The 23721-nt window shown below is 44.5% G+C and overlaps 1 protein-coding gene across 3 annotated transcripts in view; it reads left to right on the top strand.

Moving 5' to 3' along the window:
- Positions 1-23721, top strand: part of FGF12 (fibroblast growth factor 12) — a 237058-nt gene that overhangs the window by 146831 nt on the left and 66506 nt on the right. For all 3 annotated transcript variants that reach the window (XM_030028511.2, XM_030028510.2, XM_030028509.1), the window contains 2 exons: positions 7577-7687; positions 15814-15917. In XM_030028511.2, the coding sequence (XP_029884371.1) occupies positions 7577-7687; positions 15814-15917 (215 nt within the window). The remainder of the gene's footprint in view (positions 1-7576; positions 7688-15813; positions 15918-23721) is intronic.

Here is a 23721-nt window from a genome sequence, read left to right as displayed (position 1 = left end):
CAAATGCAAATGCCCAACGATGCTGCTCACCTTCTTCGGCTCTGCAGTTCATTTGCCCTCTCCCTGCCTGTTACTTGGGATGCTACAGGCTGCACTGCCCAATCCATCCAGGCCTCCTGCTTGTAGGCTTCCTTGAGACAGAGTGTGTCCTTCTGCTCTGAACAATTTTGCTGAGTTTAGCCACAGAAACCGTGGAAAACATTTTGTGGGGCTGGGAAACGTCCTCCTTGCCTCCGCCTGTGTGCTTTTCTGCACTCAGTGACTCCTGTGGGAGCTGAAGATGCTCAGCACTTTGCAGCAGGGTTTCCTACCTCCGCACCTGAGTGACACCGTTGGAGTGTCCTCCAGGATCCCCGCATGTGGCTCAGGAGGCTTCGACCTGCTTCGTGCGTGACTCACTGCAGGTGCGGTCACAGACCCATGTGCAGTGTCTGCTAAAGGGTCACGCTCTGCCGTGGTCACAGCTTGGAAGAGTCGGCCAAGGCGTTTGGCTGGGGAAAATGCACCCCTGGTCTTCAAGGGCAGCAGCTCCTGGCACAGCTGCAAGTGCTGTTATTCCTGAGCTTCCCAGTTTGGGTGGATTCAGTGAATCATGGTAGTGAGTTGAGCTATTAAACTTATGCCAACAGTCATGCATTTAATTGGAGACAGCCACTTACTTCATCTTAACTCCTCAGGAACTTAGCAGCTCCTGGCTGGGAAAAAAACCCAACATTTTTCTCGCTCAGCTTTTCCTCTTTTTCCCCACCAAGTTCTGTGCTGATGCCTGTCACCCTAGTAATCTGCATGGAGCTCACTGATGCTTTTTTGTGCCGAGTTAATGCAAGCCTTCATTAATGCTGTACTTCCGAAGGAGGGATTTTGGTACCCTGCTCTGTCTGCATGTGTTTGCAGTTTTTGGCTTATCGAGTATTCTGGAACCCATCCTTTTCAGGGGAGGGGAACTGCAGTTTCTGTGGTGGCACTTTAAACGTGGAGTTAATCTAAGTAAATTAGGAGCAGTATACGCTTTGACTTGAATGCTGGTTTTGGTGTGTTAAGGATTTGAGTGCTGGTTGGGTGAGTCATAAATCAACCTCCCATTATGACAGCTGCAGCCTGAATGGGGGAAAATAAGAATAATGGAATGTGTAAATTCCAGGCTAAAATGTTTAATTGCAATAAACAAATGTTTAAAGAACATTTAGGTGAAATATGCTCCTGAGATGTATTACAGTTCCTGTGTTTGCAGTCAGATCCTCAGCAAAACTGTTGCACAGGCACGGAAGAGAGTTAGCAATATGCCCAGCCACGGTTCAGATCAGGGCTGGAGATGCTTTCTCCCTTTGCCAGACCAATGTCCTTAGCAGGTACCAGAGGGACTGTTTTGGGAGCCTGCTGCTGGCATCTCTGACAGCCTTGCTGTGCTAAGACCCCGCAGAGGCGTTGAGTTAGAGCATGTCCTGCTGCAGAAAAAGAGAGCAAACAAACAGGCAAGTCTCCTGTTGAAATCATGGAGCAGGTACCTTCCTTCTGCCTTGTTGCAGGTTGCTGAATATAAAATAGCTGCTTGCTGTCTGAGCTACCAGAGTCCTCTGTTGTTTCACAGCTTGTTATGTGGAGAACAGTAACCCCAAGAGCTTCAGAATTTACGCCATAACCAACACAGAGTACTGCTGGCACCCAGCACAGTAACTTCTGGAGTGGATTTAAAAGCGATTCTGCACCAGCAACCTCAAGTGGAGGCCTGCCTGCCAACCAGAGCATCGCTATGAGTTGCAAGTGGCTCAAATCCCTGAAATGTCACTAAGCCCTTCATCTTTCCAAGAGATCATTGAAAAGCAGCCCCTCTGAGATCCCTACCATTAACTCAGAGAGTTCGGATCAAGGTGACTTCTGTGAGTAGGGTCTTGTTGAGTCCCTTTACATTTCCCAGCCCAAGGCAAAGTGGGGTCTGGCTTGCTGCAGCCTCAGGTCATCGTATTGCCATAATAAGAAGTGTTCTGTGAATTGCAAGAAATGCAGCTGCGGCAGACTGCCTTCCACGATGGAGTCTCAGCTGGAAATTAGTGTTGTGCCCTATTCCTTGGTCAGGGTTTGGATCGAATTGAGCTACCATACAGTACTTGATAGAGTGTAGGGTTCCTCACCCAGGGGTTTGTGCTGCTGCTTTGCTGATGGGAATACACAAGAGTTAGTGCCCTCGGTGGGGCTTTGCTAAATGTGGCGCTGGTGCATAACGTCATAGCTCCTCTCTGCCTTAAGGTGAGTTATTCTGCTTGTGTGTTTTTCATTTTCCAGTTAACGGGGCGAGTTCTGCATTCACCTTAAATAGCAGAACTAAAAGAAAAGGTCATTAAAGAGCTAGTGATATATCTGATAAGAAACATTTCTGCCAGCATCCCTGCCAGAGCTCTTGCTCTTTTCCCCGTAGCACGCAAATACCTTCAGCAATGCCTGTGGTTTGAGGGTGAGGGATGTGACTCTGCAGAGTAGCTGATTTGGACATGATTCCCTGGCCTTCTGTGAGCATGTCCCTGGAGATCAAACAAAGTATGTGTGAGCACCCTGCAACTATCGTGTCCTGGGCAAGCCCCAGGAGAGTGAAAATTGCTGTACAATAAGGCAGGAAGCACAGCAGCTGATGGTGAACCGAGATGACTTTAAGGCTCAGCAGCAGGGCAGCTGAAATGAATAATAGCAGCATCACATTACCGTTTAAGTAGAGACAAGGAGATTAGCAATCAGATCATGATTTAGTTAGCCTCAGCTGTGTTAAAGGGCTCAGAAAGTTAAAAGCAGGGCAGGCAGAGCTGGTGAGTTTGGTCTGTGGAAGGAGGAGTAAGTAGGATGCTCTTAAGGGGATGTGCAGTGAGTTGGTCACTGGATGGCTGCTCTAAGAAGTGTGATCAGCTGAGAGCTGTCTTCACCCTAGGGAAAACTCCTAGCCTGGCAGATGCTGCAGACCAGGAACAGAGCCATGGCTTAGCTCTTGCTCCCTGTTACTCTTATTGGCCTGTGCTGTGACTGTGCCTGTTGTGTCGGGAATGCTTCCTGGGCATGATCTTCTCCTGCATCTTCTGGGAGCACCATAATTTGAAGGATTTGAGCTCACTGCATCTGCATAAGGAGATGGTCCACTGAGCTTTCTCCAGCACCGCCCAGCCCTGAACAGCTGTGTATGAGCAACCAGAACAGGAACTTTAAAGTAAGCATCCTAAAGTACAACAGTATTGCTTATAAGGGTAAAATATCCCTTTGCATATCATATGGGAATCCTACTAGCATGGGGTCTGCACTGGGAATCCATACTGCATGGAAATCTCGTTTAGTCGGTACTTTGGGATCAAGGCAGTTATAACTTCTTTCTTAAATCCATTCTGAAGTATTTGACTTTGTGTTTAGGGAGACACTAAGTTGGTGCTGAATTCTTGTATACATTAGTTCAGTTCCATTTCTGCAGGGAAAGCTGCTCCTACAGCAAAATAAAAGATTGTATGGAGGAGCCTGAGTGGGAGGAATAGGTTTATCCCAAGTGTGTTATGCAGTGTTGCTCCTTCAAAAGCAAGAGGATCTGAGTCCCCCTTGCTACATAGGGGTGAGGTTAGAGAGTAGGTTTGAGTTTGATTCCTGGTAAATTCTGTGAATTATAGAAAGAAAATGCTCATGGCAGGGTTTGTACTTATCTGTGCTGCATTTTTTTTTTCTTTTTCTCTGGTTTGCTTCTTTCTCTTATTGATTATAGTCTGGAGCAATATCATTGAGGGAACTTTAGACAATAAAAGTATCAAGGTTGTGGGGTTTTATTTTAATTCTGCCCCCTCCCCAGTGCCCTGGTAAGCACTGGGAATATTGCCTGCTGGAAGTTTTGTTCTCTCTTTTAATTGCAAAACTGTGAAAAGTTCTCAGTCTATTTCATTGTCTTTCTGCCTTCTGTTCTGACTTACCAGGGTGTCCCACCATCCTTAACTGACAAGGACACCTACTGGTTTTGAGATTTTTCTACAAACTGAGGTTTTCAGCATGATTGCTGCAGCATAAGGGATAGCAATGCTGGAAGACTGTGATAAAATTGCTCTGTAGATGGAAAGAAGTGGTGCTAAAATATATGATATGACAAAAGTAGGGAATCTCTTAAAAGTTATGTGCGGAGTTTTCCTCTGGGCTAGCAGGAAAAATCCTGTCCTGTGATTACACAGTTCCCTCTTCAGGTAGTAACTCTGTAGTGAGCTTTGGGGAGAAAGATGGGTAAGTCCTTGTTCCTTGTTAAAAGCTGCCTTCGCCTAAAATTTTGTCTATAGACCTCCCAGCCACACTGCTTGCTGTATGAATGACAAATCCCAATATCCCATTTTATGCCCAGACATGAGACAGGAGGTGGGAAGCAGCTACTCTGCTGGCTGCTGTCACCAGTGTAGCTGTGCTTGAGCTGGTCCCTTTGCAATCAGTGGAGAGATGCAGGTGGTTTCAGGACCCTGTGGACCTGGCCTGGCTTGCCTGTTGATTTTTGGGATGCAAAGGGAGCCCAGTTCGGGTGTAGAGACAGCTGTACTAGGTGATGCAAATCACCCATTGCCCTGGCAACTCCCTAACCCTCCTGGGCTGTGCTCTGTGTTAGAGAACTTGGTCCTGGCTATGCATGTCTCTATGCTGCTTTTGTATTTCATTCAGGTAGGTACCCAAAGGTGCAGCTGCTCACCAGTGCTTCTCTCCTGTAGAAAGAGACCCAAGGAAATGCAGAAACCAGGAAAAGAGATCTGTATGTCTCCAAAGGGCTTTCTGACCTTTTGGTGTCTGGAAAAGGCATTTGTTTGCTGGTGCTGCAGGGCATCCTAAATGAGGCTGGGGAGCAGGGATGCTCTTGCAGAAGAGGATCTGTGCAGTGAGGAGAGAGAGGAACACTGCTGCTGTCAGACTGTGTTAGGGCCAGGAGGAATGTGGTGGGTTTGTGTATGGCTGAGAGCTCTCTGCTTCAGTCCCTTCGAGTTTTACTTTGAATTTGGGCATGAGCCTCAAACTTCAGCAAAACCAGGTCAGGTCAGAAAAAAAAACACATGTAAGACAACATTTCTCCTCCAACCTGTCCCTAGGCAGGCATTGACTCAGAAAAGCCTGGGATTATGAAGATGGCAGTTGTTAAGCTTGAATCAGACCTGACTGTCTGTCTATGTCAGATCAGTAACAAAAAGGGACCCTGGGGCTTTATCCTGTGTTTTACTATGGTGACACTTAGCCTTCTGCTGCAATGGTTATTTGCATCTATAGCGAAGACGCAGGGGGACCTCAGGGGATCTTGGGTGCTGTTCTGATAAACTCTAAAAATGACATGAAGCTCCTAATGATGAGCAGATTTGCTCTATATTTTACTTGGTAGGCTATTTAGTAAAAGTGGGAGAGGTTTTCATGTGTTCCAAAGTGATTTGCATGATCAAAGTATAGTTTGCACCCCAAAGAAGAAGGAAAGGTCATTCTATCCTGTAGCTAAATTATCTTCCCAAGAAAGGGGAAAAGGTCAGGGGTTTTTTATATCTCCACTTCTCTTATCCTTGAGGGGCTTTAAGACAAGATCTCCCCCCTTCCCTAGCACACAGAAAGCCTCAGGCTGCAGGAGCATCTTCTAAATCTCTCCTGCTGGGAGCTCTTTCATTTTGTGCAAAGTACTTAAATGCTAAAATTTAACCAGAGTAAAAATGAGGCTAAGACTCATTCAGGGACTCAAACGTAGGTCTCGTATCAGAGAGTGCCTAGTAGTGCCTTTACTATTGTGGTATTAGATAAAAGGGAGGAAGGGGACAGGCTCAAGGAGGGTGGTGCAGTCATCTATGCCTGAGAATACAGCTTTTCATTGCCTCTAGCTTTGATGTGCTTGTTAGAAAAGCAAGTTAAATTAAGCTTCTGCCTTCAACAAAATAGATAATTCATTTTGGTGAGAAGAAAGCAAAACACTTAGCTCAATCTAAGGCTCAGTTTGACATCTGTTGGCTTGACCGACGCTAGCTCTTACTAGATGGCCAGTACAATTGTACTTATTCACTGTCCCAGAGTTGTCTTGCTGGGAGAAAGCCTGTCTGCAGTCTACAACACTCTTGTTGCTATGAAATCACTTTTTTAAGGCAGCATAGAAACCAGCTGATACTGATTGATTCAGTGGCTTTTGGAGCTGTGAAATAGTACCTGATTCTCCCTGACTGGTGGAGGGGTTGGTGAAGCTGAAATCCTTTGCACCTGCAGCCTGTCTGCATCCAAGGTCCCTGCTTGCTGCAGGGGGGTTTGCCTGTGCAGAAGTGCAGGCTGAGTGCTGTCCTCAAATGGAAGTTGTACAGCGCAGTGCAAAATCGTTAGAGATGAGGGCTCCTAATGGAAACACTTAACACACAACGTGACTGGAGTTATATAAGGACTATGGCTTATTAAACAGCCTCACTAGAGGCATGAAAGATGGGAGGCTGACAAGATTTTGGTATGCTACACTGGATTTTTTCCTGTCTATTGAGCCAGCAATAACTAGGTCTTATTTATTTACTTTTGGTGGGTGGTCACATAAAACCACAAACTGCTGTCACACAAGGAAGATCTCTGCCATTCAGCTAGTGTGTCTGTTCACGTGTAGCCAGCTAGCTTGCTTTCCAGAAGCAATGCCTGTGACAAATTGTAAGACTTGCATGATTAAAATTGAATTTATTTTTGACCACTTGATTTGTGTTTGATCAGTTGGACGGCAAGGAGACAGGCAGTAATGTTGCAGACCTCTGTCATGTGAAGTTCAAATTGCTTTTGCTTTTTTTTGTTTTCTTTTTCCTCTTCAGCACAGGTATAAAATGTTGCAGAGGCAATAAGGAAGTCCCTAGCCAGTCCGTGGCTGGCTCATGATGTACAGGGGCTGGGAAAGGACCCTGCTAGAGGCAAAGAGTGATTCTCATCTACCAGAGTGTGGCACATGTTTTGGGAGGGAGGAACATGCGGGATTTTGAAACAGAGGCGTTTTAAGGTGCCCATAAGTGCTTCAGAGGTCATTTTTGGAGGTGTCTTGCATCTGTTCCTTTTAGGATTTTGCTCCCTGATTCCCACACAGTTGGACTCATGCAGCCTGATTCAGCACTCAGTTACTTTGGTTTTACACCACTATAATACCAGTGATTTAAATAGATTTTCATTGGCATAAAACTGGAACTGCATGATAGGGAATCAACCATACAGAAAACAAGGTAGTTGGCTTCACAGGCTGAATAAGAAACAATAAGCAAATTCTTTCCAACACTGCTAGCAAATATTCTTCTGAACGAGTGGCATATCCAGAATACATAAGCTGTCTAAAGACTTTCATTTGGTAGCTAACTTTCAGTGAAGTGATGTTCCATAAATCTGTTACTTTCTGCTGCACCAACTATGCATTGCATTTTACCTGCTCATCTGATCTCAATTTTATTTGCCTGTACATCTATGTATATATGAATATTTTACAACCATGCTTGAAAGGAATCACAGAAAGCTGTCTTATCTGCCAAGCACTTCTACATTTACTCAGGGCTTAATGGGGGCCAAGCAAATTGGGTCTCTTGCTACTTGGTATATCTAATAATAATAATTTTTTTTGCAGAACCCCAGCTGAAAGGAATTGTGACAAGGTTATTCAGCCAGCAGGAATACTTCCTGCAGATGCACCCAGATGGTACAATTGATGGGACCAAGGACGAAAACAGCGACTACAGTAAGAAAAATTAGCCTGTTTTGCAACCCAATTACAATCAAATGCATCACCTAGTGGGTCTCACTTGTGTAGCTTTATTTTTGAAAAGATCAAATTAGGAAGAAGCCAGCTGTTTTCTGCACATTTTTTCTATCTATCCTTCCCCTTTAAATCTTGCCTGTATAATTTCATATGTTTCCTCTCCGATCTTCTTCCCTCCTGCCCCGATTCTGTAACTGCCATCTGGGTGGGGTGGAGAATAAAACCCATGATTTGAATTGCTGCCAGAAGAGAAAGGAGATTATATTTATACACATGCCACGTGGGTAAAGGATATGGGGAATTCTCTCTCCAAGGAGAAGAGGAGAAAATTGTTTTCACTATTTTATCCTGAAAAATTCAGCAAGCATCAGGAATTTCCAGGCTGGAGAAAACCAGCTGTTCACTAAAGTCTAGTGCTTTGAGGCTAGTGTAAAGGTTGAGGGTATTGAATGACCTTTCCAAAGGAACTCATCTTCCAAAAACGTGTTCAAAGGGGTTGGGTTCATGCTGTCCAACAAAGGACAGCAAAGTGCAGCAAAGTGATGCAGGTTTAAAAATGATGCTTGTGTGCAGGAGCCATATTGGCTTAAAAAAAAGGCAAAGCAGTAGCCAGTCTTCCTTTTGCAAAAGAAGTAGTTTTGTCAATACCAAAGCTCCTTCAAAAGGTTAAAAAAGGTTCAGGATATTTTCTACAGCATCTCTTAATTTTGTAGGTGTCAGACTGATGCTTCTGAGTGGACAGTAATAAGCTCAGATCCTTGGTGCCACAAACTGCACTCAAGTCTTCATTTGTGTCATCCTATGTTGGTTTGAAGCTCCCTGTACCGCTGCTGAAGGGACATTGTATCTAGCCTGTCCAGCATGGAAGGTGTCTTCCTAGTCATTACTAGGGATGAACAGAAGTTCATCTGTGTGGTGGGATTGATGGAAGCAATCTTCATGTACTTTGTGAAAGGAGGAACCTACCTAATTTGGGGACAAATCTTGTTCTAACTCAAAGAAGGTCCTAGCTGGATTGAAGGCATCATTCCTTCAGGAAGGCAGGGCCTGGGCTGCAGGTGAGGGCTGTCTGCAGTGCTGCAGCACACATAGCAGGGCATTGACGTTGTCCTGTGAAGATGCACTTGGACAAGGGTGCAAGGTGGCTGCAACCCTACATCCATGGTGCTTGCCCTGTCCCCAAGAAGCTGGCAGAGTGCTGTGGCAGGAGTGTTATGTGTGGTGGGGCTGCTCTGCTGCAGCCAGCTCAGGGCTCGTGTCCATGCATGAGAGGAGTTTTGGGAAGATGGCAACTGAAATTGTGGGAGGCTGGCAAAGCCCTTGTGAAATGACCCGAGAGGCTGTGTTCACCAGAAACTCAGCCTGTAGCAGATGCGAGTGTTGGGTTTTAGTCCCCTTTTTCATGTGCTGGTGTTGAACAAATGAAATACCACAAATTGCAATGACAGCAATTGATGTTGGAGAAGGAGAATCTGTGGACCTCTACGCATGTACTTTTACTCCATGAGAGACTGAGCAGGTCTCTTTGTGCAAGAAGAGTCTGGCCTTGTGATTTTTCTCAGGCAGACACCAACACATGGGATGAGTTCAGTGGGCTTTAGTGGGTGAGTAATGACCCAGTGTTGGGTTGTATTAGCTGCTTTTTCTTAAAGAAAGAAGGTATAGAGTGTTCTCAATCTGCAGAAAATCCCATTGGAGGCCTATTTGTTAATGACATGGGAAGAGCTGCTAGAGATGACAGGGATTCATTACCCTCATCTATCAGTGAGGACTGAACAACACAGTAATGGGCTTAAGTGGAAGCACGGATGAATTTAGGTAAACAGTGGAGGAGAATAAAATGTAAGAGCAGTTCTGCAATATTTCAGGCTGGGAGGGAAGATGAGGGAAGCTGCTGCTGGCTGCACCTTGGTGGGTGCAGGGGAACCTCCCAAGTCCCCATGGTTAAGGTTGGGCCCCAATTGCCCAAACAGCTCTTATTTATATATCCCATCAGAAATGTTAGAGGTCAGTTTGGCAAGGTGCTGAGTACTTGTGAGTCACTTCCACCCAGTCTTCTTAATCGGAAATAGATGGGCTGAAGGGCACTTCTAGAGTGTAAATTTATCTGGTGAGATGGCAGCCCTGCCTTGGCAGCTTGGTGGGACAGGAGGCATCTAGCTGAAGTGTGCCAAGCCACTTGCTCAAAGTCATGGGCTATGTTGGAAAGTTTAGTGAAGTTTTTGAGAGAAGACTGAAGCCAAAGAATTACCCATCCCCTGAGATCAGGGGATATCAAAAGAGTTAAAAATCCAACCTGATAATATTTGGCTCCTGAAAATGAAATGGGGAATGTGCTTTATTCAGTTTTGTTTAACTTTTTACAACATGCTCTCTTATAAATCTTCAGTTTGAGTCAACATTTTATATTATATGAAGCTTCCAGTTATAGCTTCAAAACAAAATCACATTTTTCACTTTTGAAATGACAAAATAAAGCATACTGACTTTTTTTTTCCTTTTCTGTTCCTCCAAACATCTCCATTTTTGACCAGAAAAAAAGTCAGAACTTGCTTGTCTAAGTGAGCAGCTTACAGATTTACTTCACTGATGTTTTCTGTTTTAAAATGCCTCTCCAGAAGATTCTTGACTAGCCAGTCAGAAGTCTGTGCATTATTTCTGTGCAAGGGCAAAACTCAAAGACTAGATAAATAATATTTTCGTATCCTTGGAGAGGGGTTGCTTAACTTGCATCCACTGGCAGAGAAGGGCAATCTTGATGGCTACAGCAGGATCTTTCCCATCCTGGATGATCATCTGTTCTCCATGCAGAAGCCATCTTACCACAGTTAAATACACAGCGAACACCGTGTTCCATACATTGCTCTGTGTTCTGTAGCCACACACTGATTATTCAAATTAGCATTACGAAAGGAAGCTTAATTTTCATGGAATACATTAGGTTGGTTTACTCTGGCAAAATAAATGTTTAAAATGAGACACGACATGTCCCTCAGATACGTCTGATGCAATTAAAAGTTCTAATAAAAATCCAGTTATTTATATAAGAGGAACTGCTAATATTTAAGCAATTTTTAAATTAATTATTTGGTGCCCATTTTATGTGTGTTCTTGAGAGGCTGATGGCATTTATTTTCCACCTCCTCTCACTTAAAGAAAAAGAAAAAAAACCCAGAAGCCAAGTTCTAATGGCATTTGAATGGGCATCCAGCCAGTTTCCCGCGAAACAGCGCTTGGGACATCTGTTCCTTATACCATGCAGTTAAAGGCACGCCATCTTAATGTTAGCAAGAAGACAGATTCTCTGCCTACTTGGATTGGGATATATGAAGAATTTTCTTCTAATCGGAGCATAGTTTCATGGTGTGTGAGGCACTTGTTTGTGTTCTTAGTAATGTTATATATGAACTTGAATTTGGGGCAATATCTCTTCCTTCCAACTCCAGTGAACTCAAATAGTCTTTCAGGGCAGACTGTTGCTGTCTGCTTGCATTGTGATGGCTCTTTCCTGGGCTGAGCAGGGTAAGGCCCCTTCTTCTTGAGAGCAACTGGACTTCTTTGTTTGCCAGCATAATCCTGCTGAATGTCTGAAAAGCCTCAGCAAATGGACAGTACGTAAAGGATAGGTCAGCTGTACTGAGCAGGTGGAAACAGCCCAGCATATCTAGGATATTGTTTGGGGCTTTCCAGCCAGAAACACGAAAAGATTGAGAGTGGGGAAACCTCTGGATGTCTCCAGTCCGACATCCTACTTGGAGCTGGGTTATCTTCAGTTGCACAGAGCCTTGTCCAGTTGTTTCTAATGTCTCCAGGAATGAGCTATTCCATAGCTTTGTAACATCTCTGGTTCCAGTGCTGCACTATTCTCATTCTAGAGAATTTTCTTTATATCTAGTCATAATTTCTTCCTGAGGCTTTTGTCTAATGTCTCTTGTCCTTTCATTGTGTTCCTCTGAGAAGAGTTTGTCTCTGGCTTTTCCCTTCTTTGAGCTAAGCAAACCCAGTTCCCTCAGTTTCTTCTCTCATACATGTTGCAACGCATCCTCTTGATCATAGCAGCCTTCCTCACTCCCATCAGGATTTTAAACCTCCCCATCTCATGGTGCACTGAGGCTGCTGTTGCCTATTGCATCCTCCATTAGTTCTTCCTTATTCATGTGCAGCACAAATATCTTGCACCAGAACAAATCACCTGGTATAATTAGTTTAGTGCCTCTGGCTTACTACTGCTTAAATTAGCTGAGCATATGGACCACGTCTTATAGATCACATGACTTGCCTTACTCTTCCATTTTTGTAAAAAAGTTAGCACAGACCCATAGCTAAGTATGCTTTCAGATTTTAAAAACGGATTATGCAGCTGGTAAACTGCCATAACATTAACAGTGGACAACATACTTATGACCAAAGGGTTTAGAACTGGAGCATGCTAAAAGTAGGATCATCAATAAGCAGGGTCAGGTGTAAATCTACTGATGGTTGAAAATGGTAAGATTTAATGAAGGAAAATAGGCAGAAATATTCAATGTCTTAATTTTTTTTTCTCTTCTGCCCATGAAGTAAAAGCATGTCCTTACCATGCAGTTGCAGATGGCATAGAAAATGTACCATTTGCAGTAGAGAGAGTTTTAAAAGCATTTGTTAAATTTTCTCCTTCACATCAGCATACCCTGTGTCCAGTCCAACTCTACCAGAGTTAGTCCTTGTCCCCTTTTCTAAATCTGCTGCTTCATGTTAACCAGAATTTTTTTTCCTGACAAAAAGAGACCTCTTGCTTTCAAGGTTGGTTGAGGATTTCCCCCCCCACATTTTTACATGCTTACAATAAAGCTTATAAGCTTTTAAATCTGTTCTAAAACAAGATGAAACATTCATTTGGAAGCATGATAACAAAAGGTTTCAACTTCTTCGAAGATATTTCTGGATTTGAGTGCAGAAACTGCTCTGAGAATTTACGAAGTCTTGATTGACCCAAACAGCTTTTTTCATAGAGGGAGACATTTGCTTCCAAAAACTTCTTTGGCTGTTAGTTACCTATGTCAGATGCATGTCCTTCTGTTTGCCTGCCCACTTGCTCACCCACTGTGCAGTATGTTGCAGGAGATGCTCTGCCATGCCTAAAAGCCGTGATTGTGGATGTTGCTACCACGGTCTGCAGCAGGGTCCCAGGGAGCTTGGGAACTGGCAGCGGTCTTGGTACTGTAACACAGAGCACAACAGGATTGTTCCTGTGCTCCCTTAGCATGTGTAGGTGGAAAGAGAGAAATTTGGAGACATGTGGGTGTTTCCACGCAGAACTTCTCACACAGTAATTCTGGGTATTATCACCTCGCTGCCTAATGAATGCTCTGAATGGTCTGTCACAAGTTTTCTATGCAAGACAAATTGGCTGTAGGGAATGAATGATGATGCCCATTTTGTTTCATTATTAGCAGTAATATGCTCCATTTTTCAGTGGGGGGGGAAAATTATGGAAGGGGAATTGCTTATAAATAGACTTGTTAACTGCAGAGGGTTTTAGACCTTCGTGGTAGTGAGAAAGTGATAGAAATATAACTTTACTTTGGTTAGTGAGCTTTTCAATGATAGAACTACACTATAACGCAGCTCTCCAATGCTGAGTAGCTAACGCTGGAGTGTGTGTGTCTCATCTGGGGACAGTATCAGAGTAGCACTGTCCTTGACTCCAGTTGTTCACAGGCCAATACCCAGGCTGGACTTCATTTGCTGTATACATCTGTTGACATCCTCCCACGAAATCACAAATACAAGCACTGGCTTTTGTAAGACTTCAGCGCGTGCTTTGATTTTTTACTTAATGTGGTGCTTAAAAGCATGAAAAGGGGCTGAGAGTAGGGTTTCTTGTCACCAGACTCGAGGTGCCTCCCTTTTAGGCAGCTCACTGAGGGAAGTCATCTAGGCTTCTTTGGGAATTGAGTGAGAAAAAAGGGCATTCATGTGAAACTGGGACTCATTAATCCCTTTTTGGAGACAACCCTGAAACCAGCTCAGCCAAGGCACCTGTTAGATATCTTGAGCAAAGTGGCTTTCTGTCTCCTGTGCTTTTTTCAGGTTTTACTTCTGAAAAGGTATCCACCTCTGACCTTTAAGCAAATCCACCAAGAGTTCAGGTTGAAGGTAAACAGTTTCCCATTACTTTTCACATACCTTTTGGGCTCTGCTTTTTCTCTTAGAAATTGTACAAATCCTGGGACTTCAGTTCAGACTTAGTAGTCTGAACCACTGGCTCTAATGAAAGAATCAAGCCACAGAGCCACAGTTTCAGTTCTTCTCCCCCCCCCCCTCAGCCCTCCCCCCCCCCCCCCCCCCCGCCATGTTGGCTATAAATGTTGTTCTTCCTTTGGAAAGGAATCCAAACACACTTCTGTCTCCTCCACTCTGCAGTAATTCACAGGCTGTACATGAGGGAGGTTCTTGGGAAGCATCTTGAGGTTGAGTTAAATCCGTGTGTTACCTGGTACACATATATTTAACTAGTTTCCTTGGGGCGGGGGGCTGATATTGCACTGGACTCAACTCCCTCCTGTCATACCAGGATTAACACTAGCCTGGCCTGAGGAGCTATAGTATTTTGAACAGGCCATTTCAGCAAAAGCTGCTTTATCCTTCACAGCTGATATTAAATCAGCAATGGTCCATCTCCAAGGGAAGGAGAGACTGGGAGATGGCACAGTGAGAAGGAGGACCATTTCTCCTAGAACCATTATGTGAAGACCCCTTTGTGCTGTGCTTTCTCCAATGTGATGTGTCAGGCATAAAACTTCATAAATGATCTATAAAATGAATCAGCTAGAGGATGATGTCCTTAATGGTCAGCTGGGAAATAGGAATGCTTCACTGCGTGCTCTGACACTGCACTCTGCCCATTCACAGGTCTCCCCTGGGCTAATTTGAACACCCCAAAGCTCTTGAGACGTTTCAAGCAGGCTTTTGCAAATAAGTGAGCATTAACAAGCCATGAGAAATGCTTCATGAATGTGGAAGGGCCAGTCTGACCTCATGACTAGGGAACCAGAAAAAATACTCCTTTCAGGGCAGTAGTGCAGGAAAAGACCTTGAGTGAAGTATTTCCATTGCATTTGTGCTCACATTTCTGCCCGACCCTGTGCCCATCTTTCTATATCCTGAGCTCCCTGGGACAAGGTCCAGTTAGCTCTCTGTAAGCTGAAGCACAAGGGATCCTACAACATCTGGATACTCTTATCCTATAAATCTCAGTGGAAACAAAGCCATGCTAATGCTTCAGTGCTCAGTCTATCAGTGCTGACAGTCCTCTCCTCTTTGAGCCCATTCTGTTAGAAATGTAGCAAAAGCCTGACAGTACGTAAATGTATATGCTCATGTGAAAGGTCTTTCAGTGAGATACAGGGTCTACTTGGAATCAAGCAATAAAGTAATTAATTGGGAGGAAGTGGTAGCAATGCTTTCATCAATAAGATTGCAGTAAAATTGACTATTGAAAGGTCTTGTCCTCTTCTGTCTTATCTAGTGCTGCTTCTGAATGAAGAGCAGTGCTCAGGTCCTGGTGTGGAGCACTATATCTTCCTGAGTTTCTTCATTCCCTTGACAGCAGGGATCACAGGGGCAGACACACAGTCAAGTTAATTTGCATCCTTCTGGCCATGGTTGCTGTCAGTATACTCTCTTAGCATATGGCAAATGCAAAAAAGTGTGACTAGGCTTAAATCTGTTTCAGGGTGAACTAAACTAAGTTGTGTTTGCCATGGGCAAAGACGTGTATGTGTGCAGTTACCACAGCTCAGCTGGCCCACGGAAAGCTGTTGAGATGCGCTAGCGTGAGTGCACGTATGAGCCCTTGGCATTGCAAAGGCAGTGATCAGACAGACTGAAGGGTGTGTTAAGGCTTTTGGGAGGCAGCCACATTCAGTACTTTTAAAAATCTCATTTCAGCATTGGCCCTGTGGCTGCAGACCTTTCCTCTAGCTGGAAGCAGGACGTTTGATTCTAGTTCAGTATCTTTTGTTAAGAGTCAGGAGTGGGGTGGGCTGGCCCTGCGGGAAAAAGCAGCAGTGACCATGCAGCGTCATGTCTCCATAACCTTTGCTTTTCTTTTCCTTCTGCAGCCCTTTTCAATCTAATTCCTGTGGGTCTTCGTGTGGTGGCAATCCAAGGGGTGAAGGCAGGTCTGTACGTTGCCATGAATGCTGAGGGATATCTCTACAGCTCAGTAAGTATTTTGCACTGTTGGGTTCCTGGAGTGGTTTGTAGGTGGGAGGGAAAAGACTGTATTAGGACTTGAAGCTTTTTCTGAAAATGGTCATGTATCAGCAAACCTTTAAAAGCAGGAACAGGGGAGCTGCTGCAAGGCCATGCAATATTCACTTTAAAGTGTCTCCACAGGGATTTGTGGCAGTATTTCCTGACCTGTGAAGATATACTTTGTGTTCCTTTGAGTAGTTAATTAATGTAGGTCACGTTGTAGAGGAGGTTGTGTGGTTGGCTGGTTATATTCTGGTTTCCCATTTGTGAAATGGCATGGACTGAATGGAATTGCTTCTGAATTGTGCCTGGATGACTGATCGTAGGTGGTGCCCCAGTGGGTCATACTCTGCTTTTGACTGCAGTGTAAATCCACAGCAATACCCTGACTTCATTAAGATGGTTCCGGACTATTCTGTTGGCAGAGTGCTTCAGCGGAGCAGAGTTTCCCTGTATTTGTGTGGTCTTTTTAATGCACATAAAAGATAAGTGAGGCATTTTTTACTGACTAATTCCCCTATAACTTTCTTAGATGGCATGAAAGGGCATGAGGTTATTCATAAGATTCTCATTTGAAGTAAGTAATTGATTTTCACAGTGAATAATTGATTCAGTGATTTATTAAATATGGCAGCCCTTTGCCAGAATTTTTTATGCATCAAATAACTTTGCTCTAGTTCTACATAGTAAAAAGTGATAGCTAATAATACACTTCTCATTTCTGTAGTTATGATATCTTTAAAGTGTATAGCCAAGATTCTAATCTCGTCTGCCTTTGTGTAAACTTACAGTGCAGCAATTCTACTCATCTAGGCATTTACTTTGCTTTAAAAGCGTATGTGAGAATTGAGATAGGACCACTGAAAGGACAACAGTTTCAGTTGCTCCTACGCAATTTTTCCTAACTCTTACCATCCATCTTCTTTTCTGGTCAGTTTTAAACTACTCACATGGTTGGGATTTCCCCCTTTCCCTCGGGAGGTAACAAAGCTCTGTCTCCCCAGTGGCTCAGGGTAGAAAATGGCAAGTGAATGTGTTAGTATGCCTGGCGAGATAGGTCTCAAAACTGGCTGCTTGTCAAGAGAAGACAGAGAGATCAATCTGGATCTCTGTGGATGCCAGACGCTTCCTGTTCTTTCATAGCCCAGTAAACATAAATGACTGCTTCTAAATAAATTACATTGTTTACTAACAATGAAAACTTCCTCTTTTTGTAAAGCTATCAGAGTCCTAAAGGTAATACCAAGCATGGTGTGGTACTGCATTATTGTGTGTGCTTCCCTCTAGGCACATAGTTGGGGGGTCAGGACCAATGTTTTAGCCTGTGCTGTGCAGTGCTGGCATACAGGGTTTTGGCCCAGCACTGAAGCTCCTTGTACCACTGGTGCCCCAAAAATGAGGACTGCAGGAAAGCAGTGTATGTCACAGAGCCACATCCAGCCTGGCGGGGGTCTTTTTGGAGCAATGTGGGGTCAGCATTTTCTGAGCAAATAGTGCAAGGGTGGGAAAGGTGTGGGGCTCAGGCAGAGGGAGAAATGAAGAGTTGGAAACATGATGTTTGACAGCTGAGAGGTTAGAGGTGATGCAAAGTATCTCTTGCTAGCAGTAGTGAGATGATACTGAGGGTGGGGAGGATGTACCAAGAGATGGTGGGCAGCAGGAGGACCATGTGTCCAGGAAACACATCTGCTAGTCATATGAAGTCTCCTAAAAGGCAGCAGATCATACATGTGTTCAAATGAGGGTGCTTTAATGGGGCCTGCTTATTCCCAGCAAGTGTGCCTGTCTTAAGTAGGACAGTTAATCGGCGAAGGCTAAGGATGTACCGTGATGGCCAGTGGTTAATGAAGTGGACCTCATGGCTTGATGGCATTCAACTCTGAACTAGTAAGAGTTAAACTGTTCATTTCACCAACATGATCCAAGGTTTCTGCTTGCAGTAAATGGATGCTACTGGCCCATCTCTACTCCAGGGAGGTGGAACTCACTGGACACTATTTTCTTCTTGTTTTGACTAGTGGCTCTGTCTCTGTCTTACAGCAGTAAATCAATGAATTCACTGTGCTTTGGTGCAGACCACAAGGCAAGAAAAAAGAAAATTTGTGGATAAAGCCTGTTAGGAGCAGGGAGTGTGGGTCAAGCCACTCATAATGTCAAAGACGAGGGATGAGACTAGGGTCCTATACATGAACTGGATATAGGTGAAAAGAGCTCAGCCTTTTCAAGCAGTCTCTTTTGGATGCTGCAGCTTTCTTTGTGGTGCTGGGATCCCACTCCAACATTTGGCATGGCTGTGTCAGTCTTGAAGACTGTGCTGGGGAATTGCTTTGGCAGGACTTGACAGTCTGTTCCTCTCTAGGGTGAGCAGGGCCCCCAGCCCTGCCGCCTGGACCTGATTGCTGCCCACACCAAAGGACACATTGTCCCTGTCCCTTTGCTTAGCAGATCCTAAACTACAGCTTTGCTCTGTCTCAGCCCAGTTTCTGTTGGTGTTGTGCATGTACCTATTTTTTTCACTAGCCATTTCTGAAGAATTTCTGAAAAAATGGGTCAATATTCCCCATAGGTATTGTTCACTCACACAGATCCATTGACAAATGAACTTTTTCTGCTGCTTGGCTGCCTCCCCTGCTCTCTGTCCCAGGCCTAGCCCTGTGAGGACTTCTTGTAACACCCTCAAGCCCAGGACTGCTTTCAGATAAAATATAACTGTCCAGGGAAGTGGGAGGTTTTTTGGGTGGTGGTTTTTTGTTTGTTTTTTTTTCGTCTTGAGCCCAGATTGTGGCTGAAACTGAACACATCAGTGTGTGTTTGTTTTGGTTTTGTTTGGTGGTGGGGGTTTTTTTATGATATTTAATCTGTGTGTGTCAGCTGAGACTTTGGCTGACGTTCTCTGCCCTGGATCAAACCAGAGGCTATTATCAGCCTGGTCTCAGAGATGGTTTGTGCCAGCTCCTCCTGAGTTTGGGCCAATGGGCTGTTGAATGAATGGGTTTAGAATAACCAGCCCTTGGAAAAAGTCTTCCTGGTGCCAATCAGCACAAAAGCAGGGCTGAGTGGGGTCCTCTAAAGCCAAACTTGGTGAGAAGGCTCTTTGCAGAAACATGCAAGACACTGCTATGTGCTCAGCCACATCGATACCTTTAACAATGAGTTTCCTCATCTCTTCAGTTAGGGATAGGTAGGGACAGTGTGGGGTTGGGTTGCTGGGTTGAAGCCAACCATAGATCCCCAGCCAACATCAGAGTCCTAAATGCATTAGATAGCAAAGTCTCCTTGCTTGGGAAGCAGATGCTTGTGACTTTTGTGCATTATTTACTTACACTAGATACCTGATTTTTTTGTTTGTTTGTTTTTTTCTTCCCCCAGTCTAGCTTATTGCTACTTCTGAGGTCCGCTGGGGAATTAGGTGCTTAGTAGGGAAGAAAATCAGGTGTTGGTCTGAGGCACCTGACTTTGCAGACAGTAGGATGCAAAACACAGTCTTCATAGCAAGCTTGCAGAGTCATTGGTGTGTTCCCATTTGATTTCTTGTAATGTAGAGCAGCTGTAAATTCCCTGATGGTGCACAAATGTTTTTATCGGCACCTGTTCTGCGGTGTGACATGACTCTCCTGAGGATCCACTGCTAGCATTTTATGCCAAAGTAAAAATATACAGAATGAATGAAGAGCAGTGGGTATTATTTGTACTGTCTTAGGGCTTGGGAAGCTGAGACCAAAGGCTGGTTGTTGCAGAGGAGAGAGAAACAGGATAAAGAGGTACGTCCTGCTCCAGTGAGTTTACAGCCTAATCGTAACGGGAGAAGACACAGAACATGCTCTCCTGTCTCTATCTGGAGTTAATAGTTCCACCACCAAATTAATTCCTACTCTGGTATAACCTTTCTCTGTGAAGTTTCTCTCCTTGGAGCACAGCTTTCTCTCCGTTACCCGTGCTGCAACAACTCACAGGGGCATGGGGAAGGGGGTGCCTGCAAAGTGGTTTGCCTGAGAGGTAAACCTGGTTCTCCTGAAGCAGCCTCTACAGGCCCACCCAATCACTCCAAGTACACTGAAATTGCAGCTCTCAATATGATGATATGTATAATTCAGTGGTGGTACAGCTGGGATTGGTTTTGCCCCAAGTGCATAACACTTCTCTTCCAAAATGTACTGCGCTCAGATATTCCTTGTTGTTTAACTTGGAGTTCTAATTATTTTTGAAATGGCAAATCGTGATACATAATTTATTGGAAAGACTGAGAAAACCCTAGCAGAGATACAGAATACAGAGGAAAAAAAATGGGTCGCTTACAAGAGCTCAGTATGGCTTTACAGTATAAACCTTTGAGTTTGAAATGCTGAAATTAGAGCTTGAATCACTTCAAAGATTCCTGCTAATAAGGGAATGATGATGCACAATAAAAAAACAAAAAAACCCAAAAAAACCAAGGCAGCATTGAAAAAACCCAAGTCATGTTAAGAGCTCAGTGTGTCTTTGCATTTTCTTTTTCTCTGCTTTTTTTTTTTTTCCTCCTCTATCATTTTGCATAATAAACATGTCTTGCATAATAATAAACAAGCATCTGGGAAAGTATGTATATTAACTGTATTTTTTTTAATCTGCTTGCAATGCTTATAACTATTTTGCTACAACTCCTCTAGGGTTGCTGTGCTCTTATTTACATCATTTCAAGGTCAGGAGCTGGAACCAATAGTGCTGCATTCTCTCCCCTAATAAGCTTGGGGTGTTAAACCTGCTCCTGCCAATGCCATTTCTTTTAATTCCTATTTGACCACCAGTGGTGCTAGTTGATTCAGTCAGAAGTACCGATAGGCCAGGCAGGTATCCTGGATGTGTTCCTTTTGCAAACTTTGCAAGCAAGCACACTTGCTGGGGGGATTCCCTAGTTTACATGCCTCATTAGGGAGCCAGGTCAGTGGAGAGAATGAAATGTCTCCAAGGGCAAAGCACAATGTAATGTGCTTTTAATTTCCCTCCAGAGTATCTGCTCTTCTGCTGTTTAAAGGGGCTCGCTGAATGAAGGCATTAACTGGGTGATGTAAAACTCCTCCTGTCCCCTGGCTTATTCATAAATATGGAGGGAACAAAATGGATGCTCAGGGAAGCAGCTGTGCTGAGGACTGCCAGCCCCTGGGAGCAGATTCCTGCCTTGCATCGAATGTTCCTAAAATACAGCTCCTGGCGGGCACCCTGGCATGCCACGCTTGTAGCATGGAAACTTGTAAACACGACTATCAATAGCAAAGTGGTCCCTTTTCCCTTGGTGAGGTGCTGCTGCCCACATTGCTCTGCTTGGCTCTCGGGAGCTCTTCGAGGGTGCAGTTTCCCTTTCACCCCAGCGGAGCGAGCTCCCTCGTCCTGTGTGTAACTGGTGGAAGTCGGGCAGGACCAGTGCTGGCCCGCACTAGCTCAGGGGTTATTCAGGATGTTGTGAGAGCTAGCAATGGGTACAACCTCGCTTAGCTGGACTGCTTGTCAGATAAGGAGAGCTGGGACAGTGCAGTACTGTGGCTTTTTGGGGGCAGCTTTCCTGTCTGGCATCCTGATGAGGGACCTGTATTCTCTGAACTTTCCTAGCACAGCACCACAGCGGGGCTCCCATGGGGAGGGTGCTGCTCTGCACCTTGTATCGACGTCTGGAATATTAGGTCAGACTTAGCTTTTGCCTATTCAAGCAAGAGACAGTTCAGAGGACAAAATCAGTAACAGCAGGGCCTAATCCTGTTTTCCTAGCCAGCTGTTCCTTGTCTTATGTGATAGCAGTGCAAATTACAAAGAATAAGTATGCTTCAATAAGAAGTGCCTTCTCTTAGCCTTGGTTGCGTGGGATATTTAGGAATGTGCTATGTTCCACCTAACACCAGCTGGAAGAGCAGGCATGGGACGTTCCCCTTTGTCAGCAGTGGTCTGTCAGTGTTGGGATGCAGTATGATCTTGTACTGAAATTTCATTTGGGAGGAAAATTGGGGAAAAATGCTCCAGTGATGCTGACTCATCTCATTTTGACACTTCCCCAAAGAAATGTTACAGATTCCCATTCTGAAAGAACTTCAGAGTGTTTTATATTGCTTTATTGTTCCTAATAAAATCAGAACAAAATGTTTAGATTTTGGCTGAGCATTTTGATCCCACATGATTTCCTTGAAGTATGGAAGGGGGAGGAGGGTAAAATGCTGGTGGGGAGGGGTTGCTCTAAATTGTAAGGGAGGCAAGAGTAGAAATCACAGAGATGAATCAGTTGTAGCTGCCATCTTACACACAGTGTTCCTTCTGCTGATTTCCTTGAGGCCAAATGTACAGGCCTAACCTTAGATAAGCAGGTAGGCAAAGTCTTTGGAGCAGGTACTAAGCAGCAGTAGCATTGCATGGAGCTTGCCCGTTTTTCTCCTGCGCGTTGTGTGTGATCGATTAACTAGTATAGAGGAAATGATGAGGTTAAAGCAGAATGGTTGATAGCAATACAATATTTGAGTTGGATTTTGGAGGAAACTCCAGGAAATGTCTAGACTGAGGATGGGACAGTGTGCAGGGAAGCCCCTAGTTAGCAGAAATTATGTGTGAGCAGAGCACTTGTCCCAGAAAACAAGAACCAAAAGCTGACTGTCACGATGTCGCTCTAGAGAGGCAGTCACAGCAGAAGTCCCTTTCATTGCCTTCCCTTTGCATCTTGCTGACAGGGGGATGCAGGAGCAGCCAGTAACTGAGCTCTTCTCTCCCTGGGCTAATATTTTGCTTTTCCTCAAATTCGCCAGTCTGGTTTGCTTGTTTTTAATGCCATTTATCCAGTGTCTGTTTTGTCTGTAAATAGTGCCATTGTCTGTTTGCCACAAGTGAAACCCAGACAAAACTCCACGACATCAAGGGTGACAGCGGGACTATTATTAACATTTTATTTTGTGGTGGAGGGAGGACAAGGATTGTCCTTCCTGGGTCCAGAACTCTGATATGAAAAGAAACGAGGAAAGTTTTGAGTGAGGACGTGTTTGGCTGAGGTCAGGTGTGTGTTAATGAAGTGATTCGGATCTCCTTTTTGAGAACACCAAACTCAAATATAGAATAGATAAAACTAGTGAATGGTGTGCCTTTGCCAAACAGTGACTAATGGGTCTGGAGGCGAAAGCAGAAGATATGACAGCCATAGGCTAAGAAACCCAAGGGAGAAAAAACCTTACTGACTGTGTGCATGTAATTAGAATTGGAAGCCAAGTGATAGAAAACTTTAAAAATGGGGAACATTGTTGAAATGTAATGCAGTTTTCCAGGGGAAAGGAAGAGAGGTTCAAAGTACCAGGGCTATTTCAAGCCAGACTGGCTGAATCAGTGGGGAATGTAGTGTACTGTAGCGGAAAGGCCTGGATAGGAGCCTGAACAATCCCTGCTTTGCTATGAAAGGATACCGTCCTGACTAAGCACTTGCAAAGCAAAAATAATTTTCTTGAAGCCTCTGAATCACAGGAACTGAGTTCAGGTCCCATAGGTTTTTGTTACCATGAGTCCCATGATATAGGGCTGGGTTCTGGCACCTGTAGTTACATGGCACGGTGCCTCACAGGAGCCTCCTGAAATCGGTGGAGTAAATGTGCTCGGTGGGAGTTATGAACCTGGCCTGAGATGTGCTTGTACAAGATCTAGTTCAGCAAAGCGCTGAAACTGCACCTCGATGCTTTGCTGAATCTGTACTCCCTGGTCTCCCCTGCCGCAGGAATGCGGGCCCTGGGGATTACCAGCCACTTTCAGTTGCCTCTTCTGGCGTCTTTTCTGGAAGA

Source organism: Aquila chrysaetos, chromosome 10 (assembly GCF_900496995.4).
Source record: "Aquila chrysaetos chrysaetos chromosome 10, bAquChr1.4, whole genome shotgun sequence".
In the NCBI taxonomy this organism is placed as follows: Eukaryota; Metazoa; Chordata; class Aves; order Accipitriformes; family Accipitridae; genus Aquila; species Aquila chrysaetos.
Note: the sequence above shows the minus strand (reverse complement) of the source record. Positions and strands in the feature narration are given on the sequence as shown.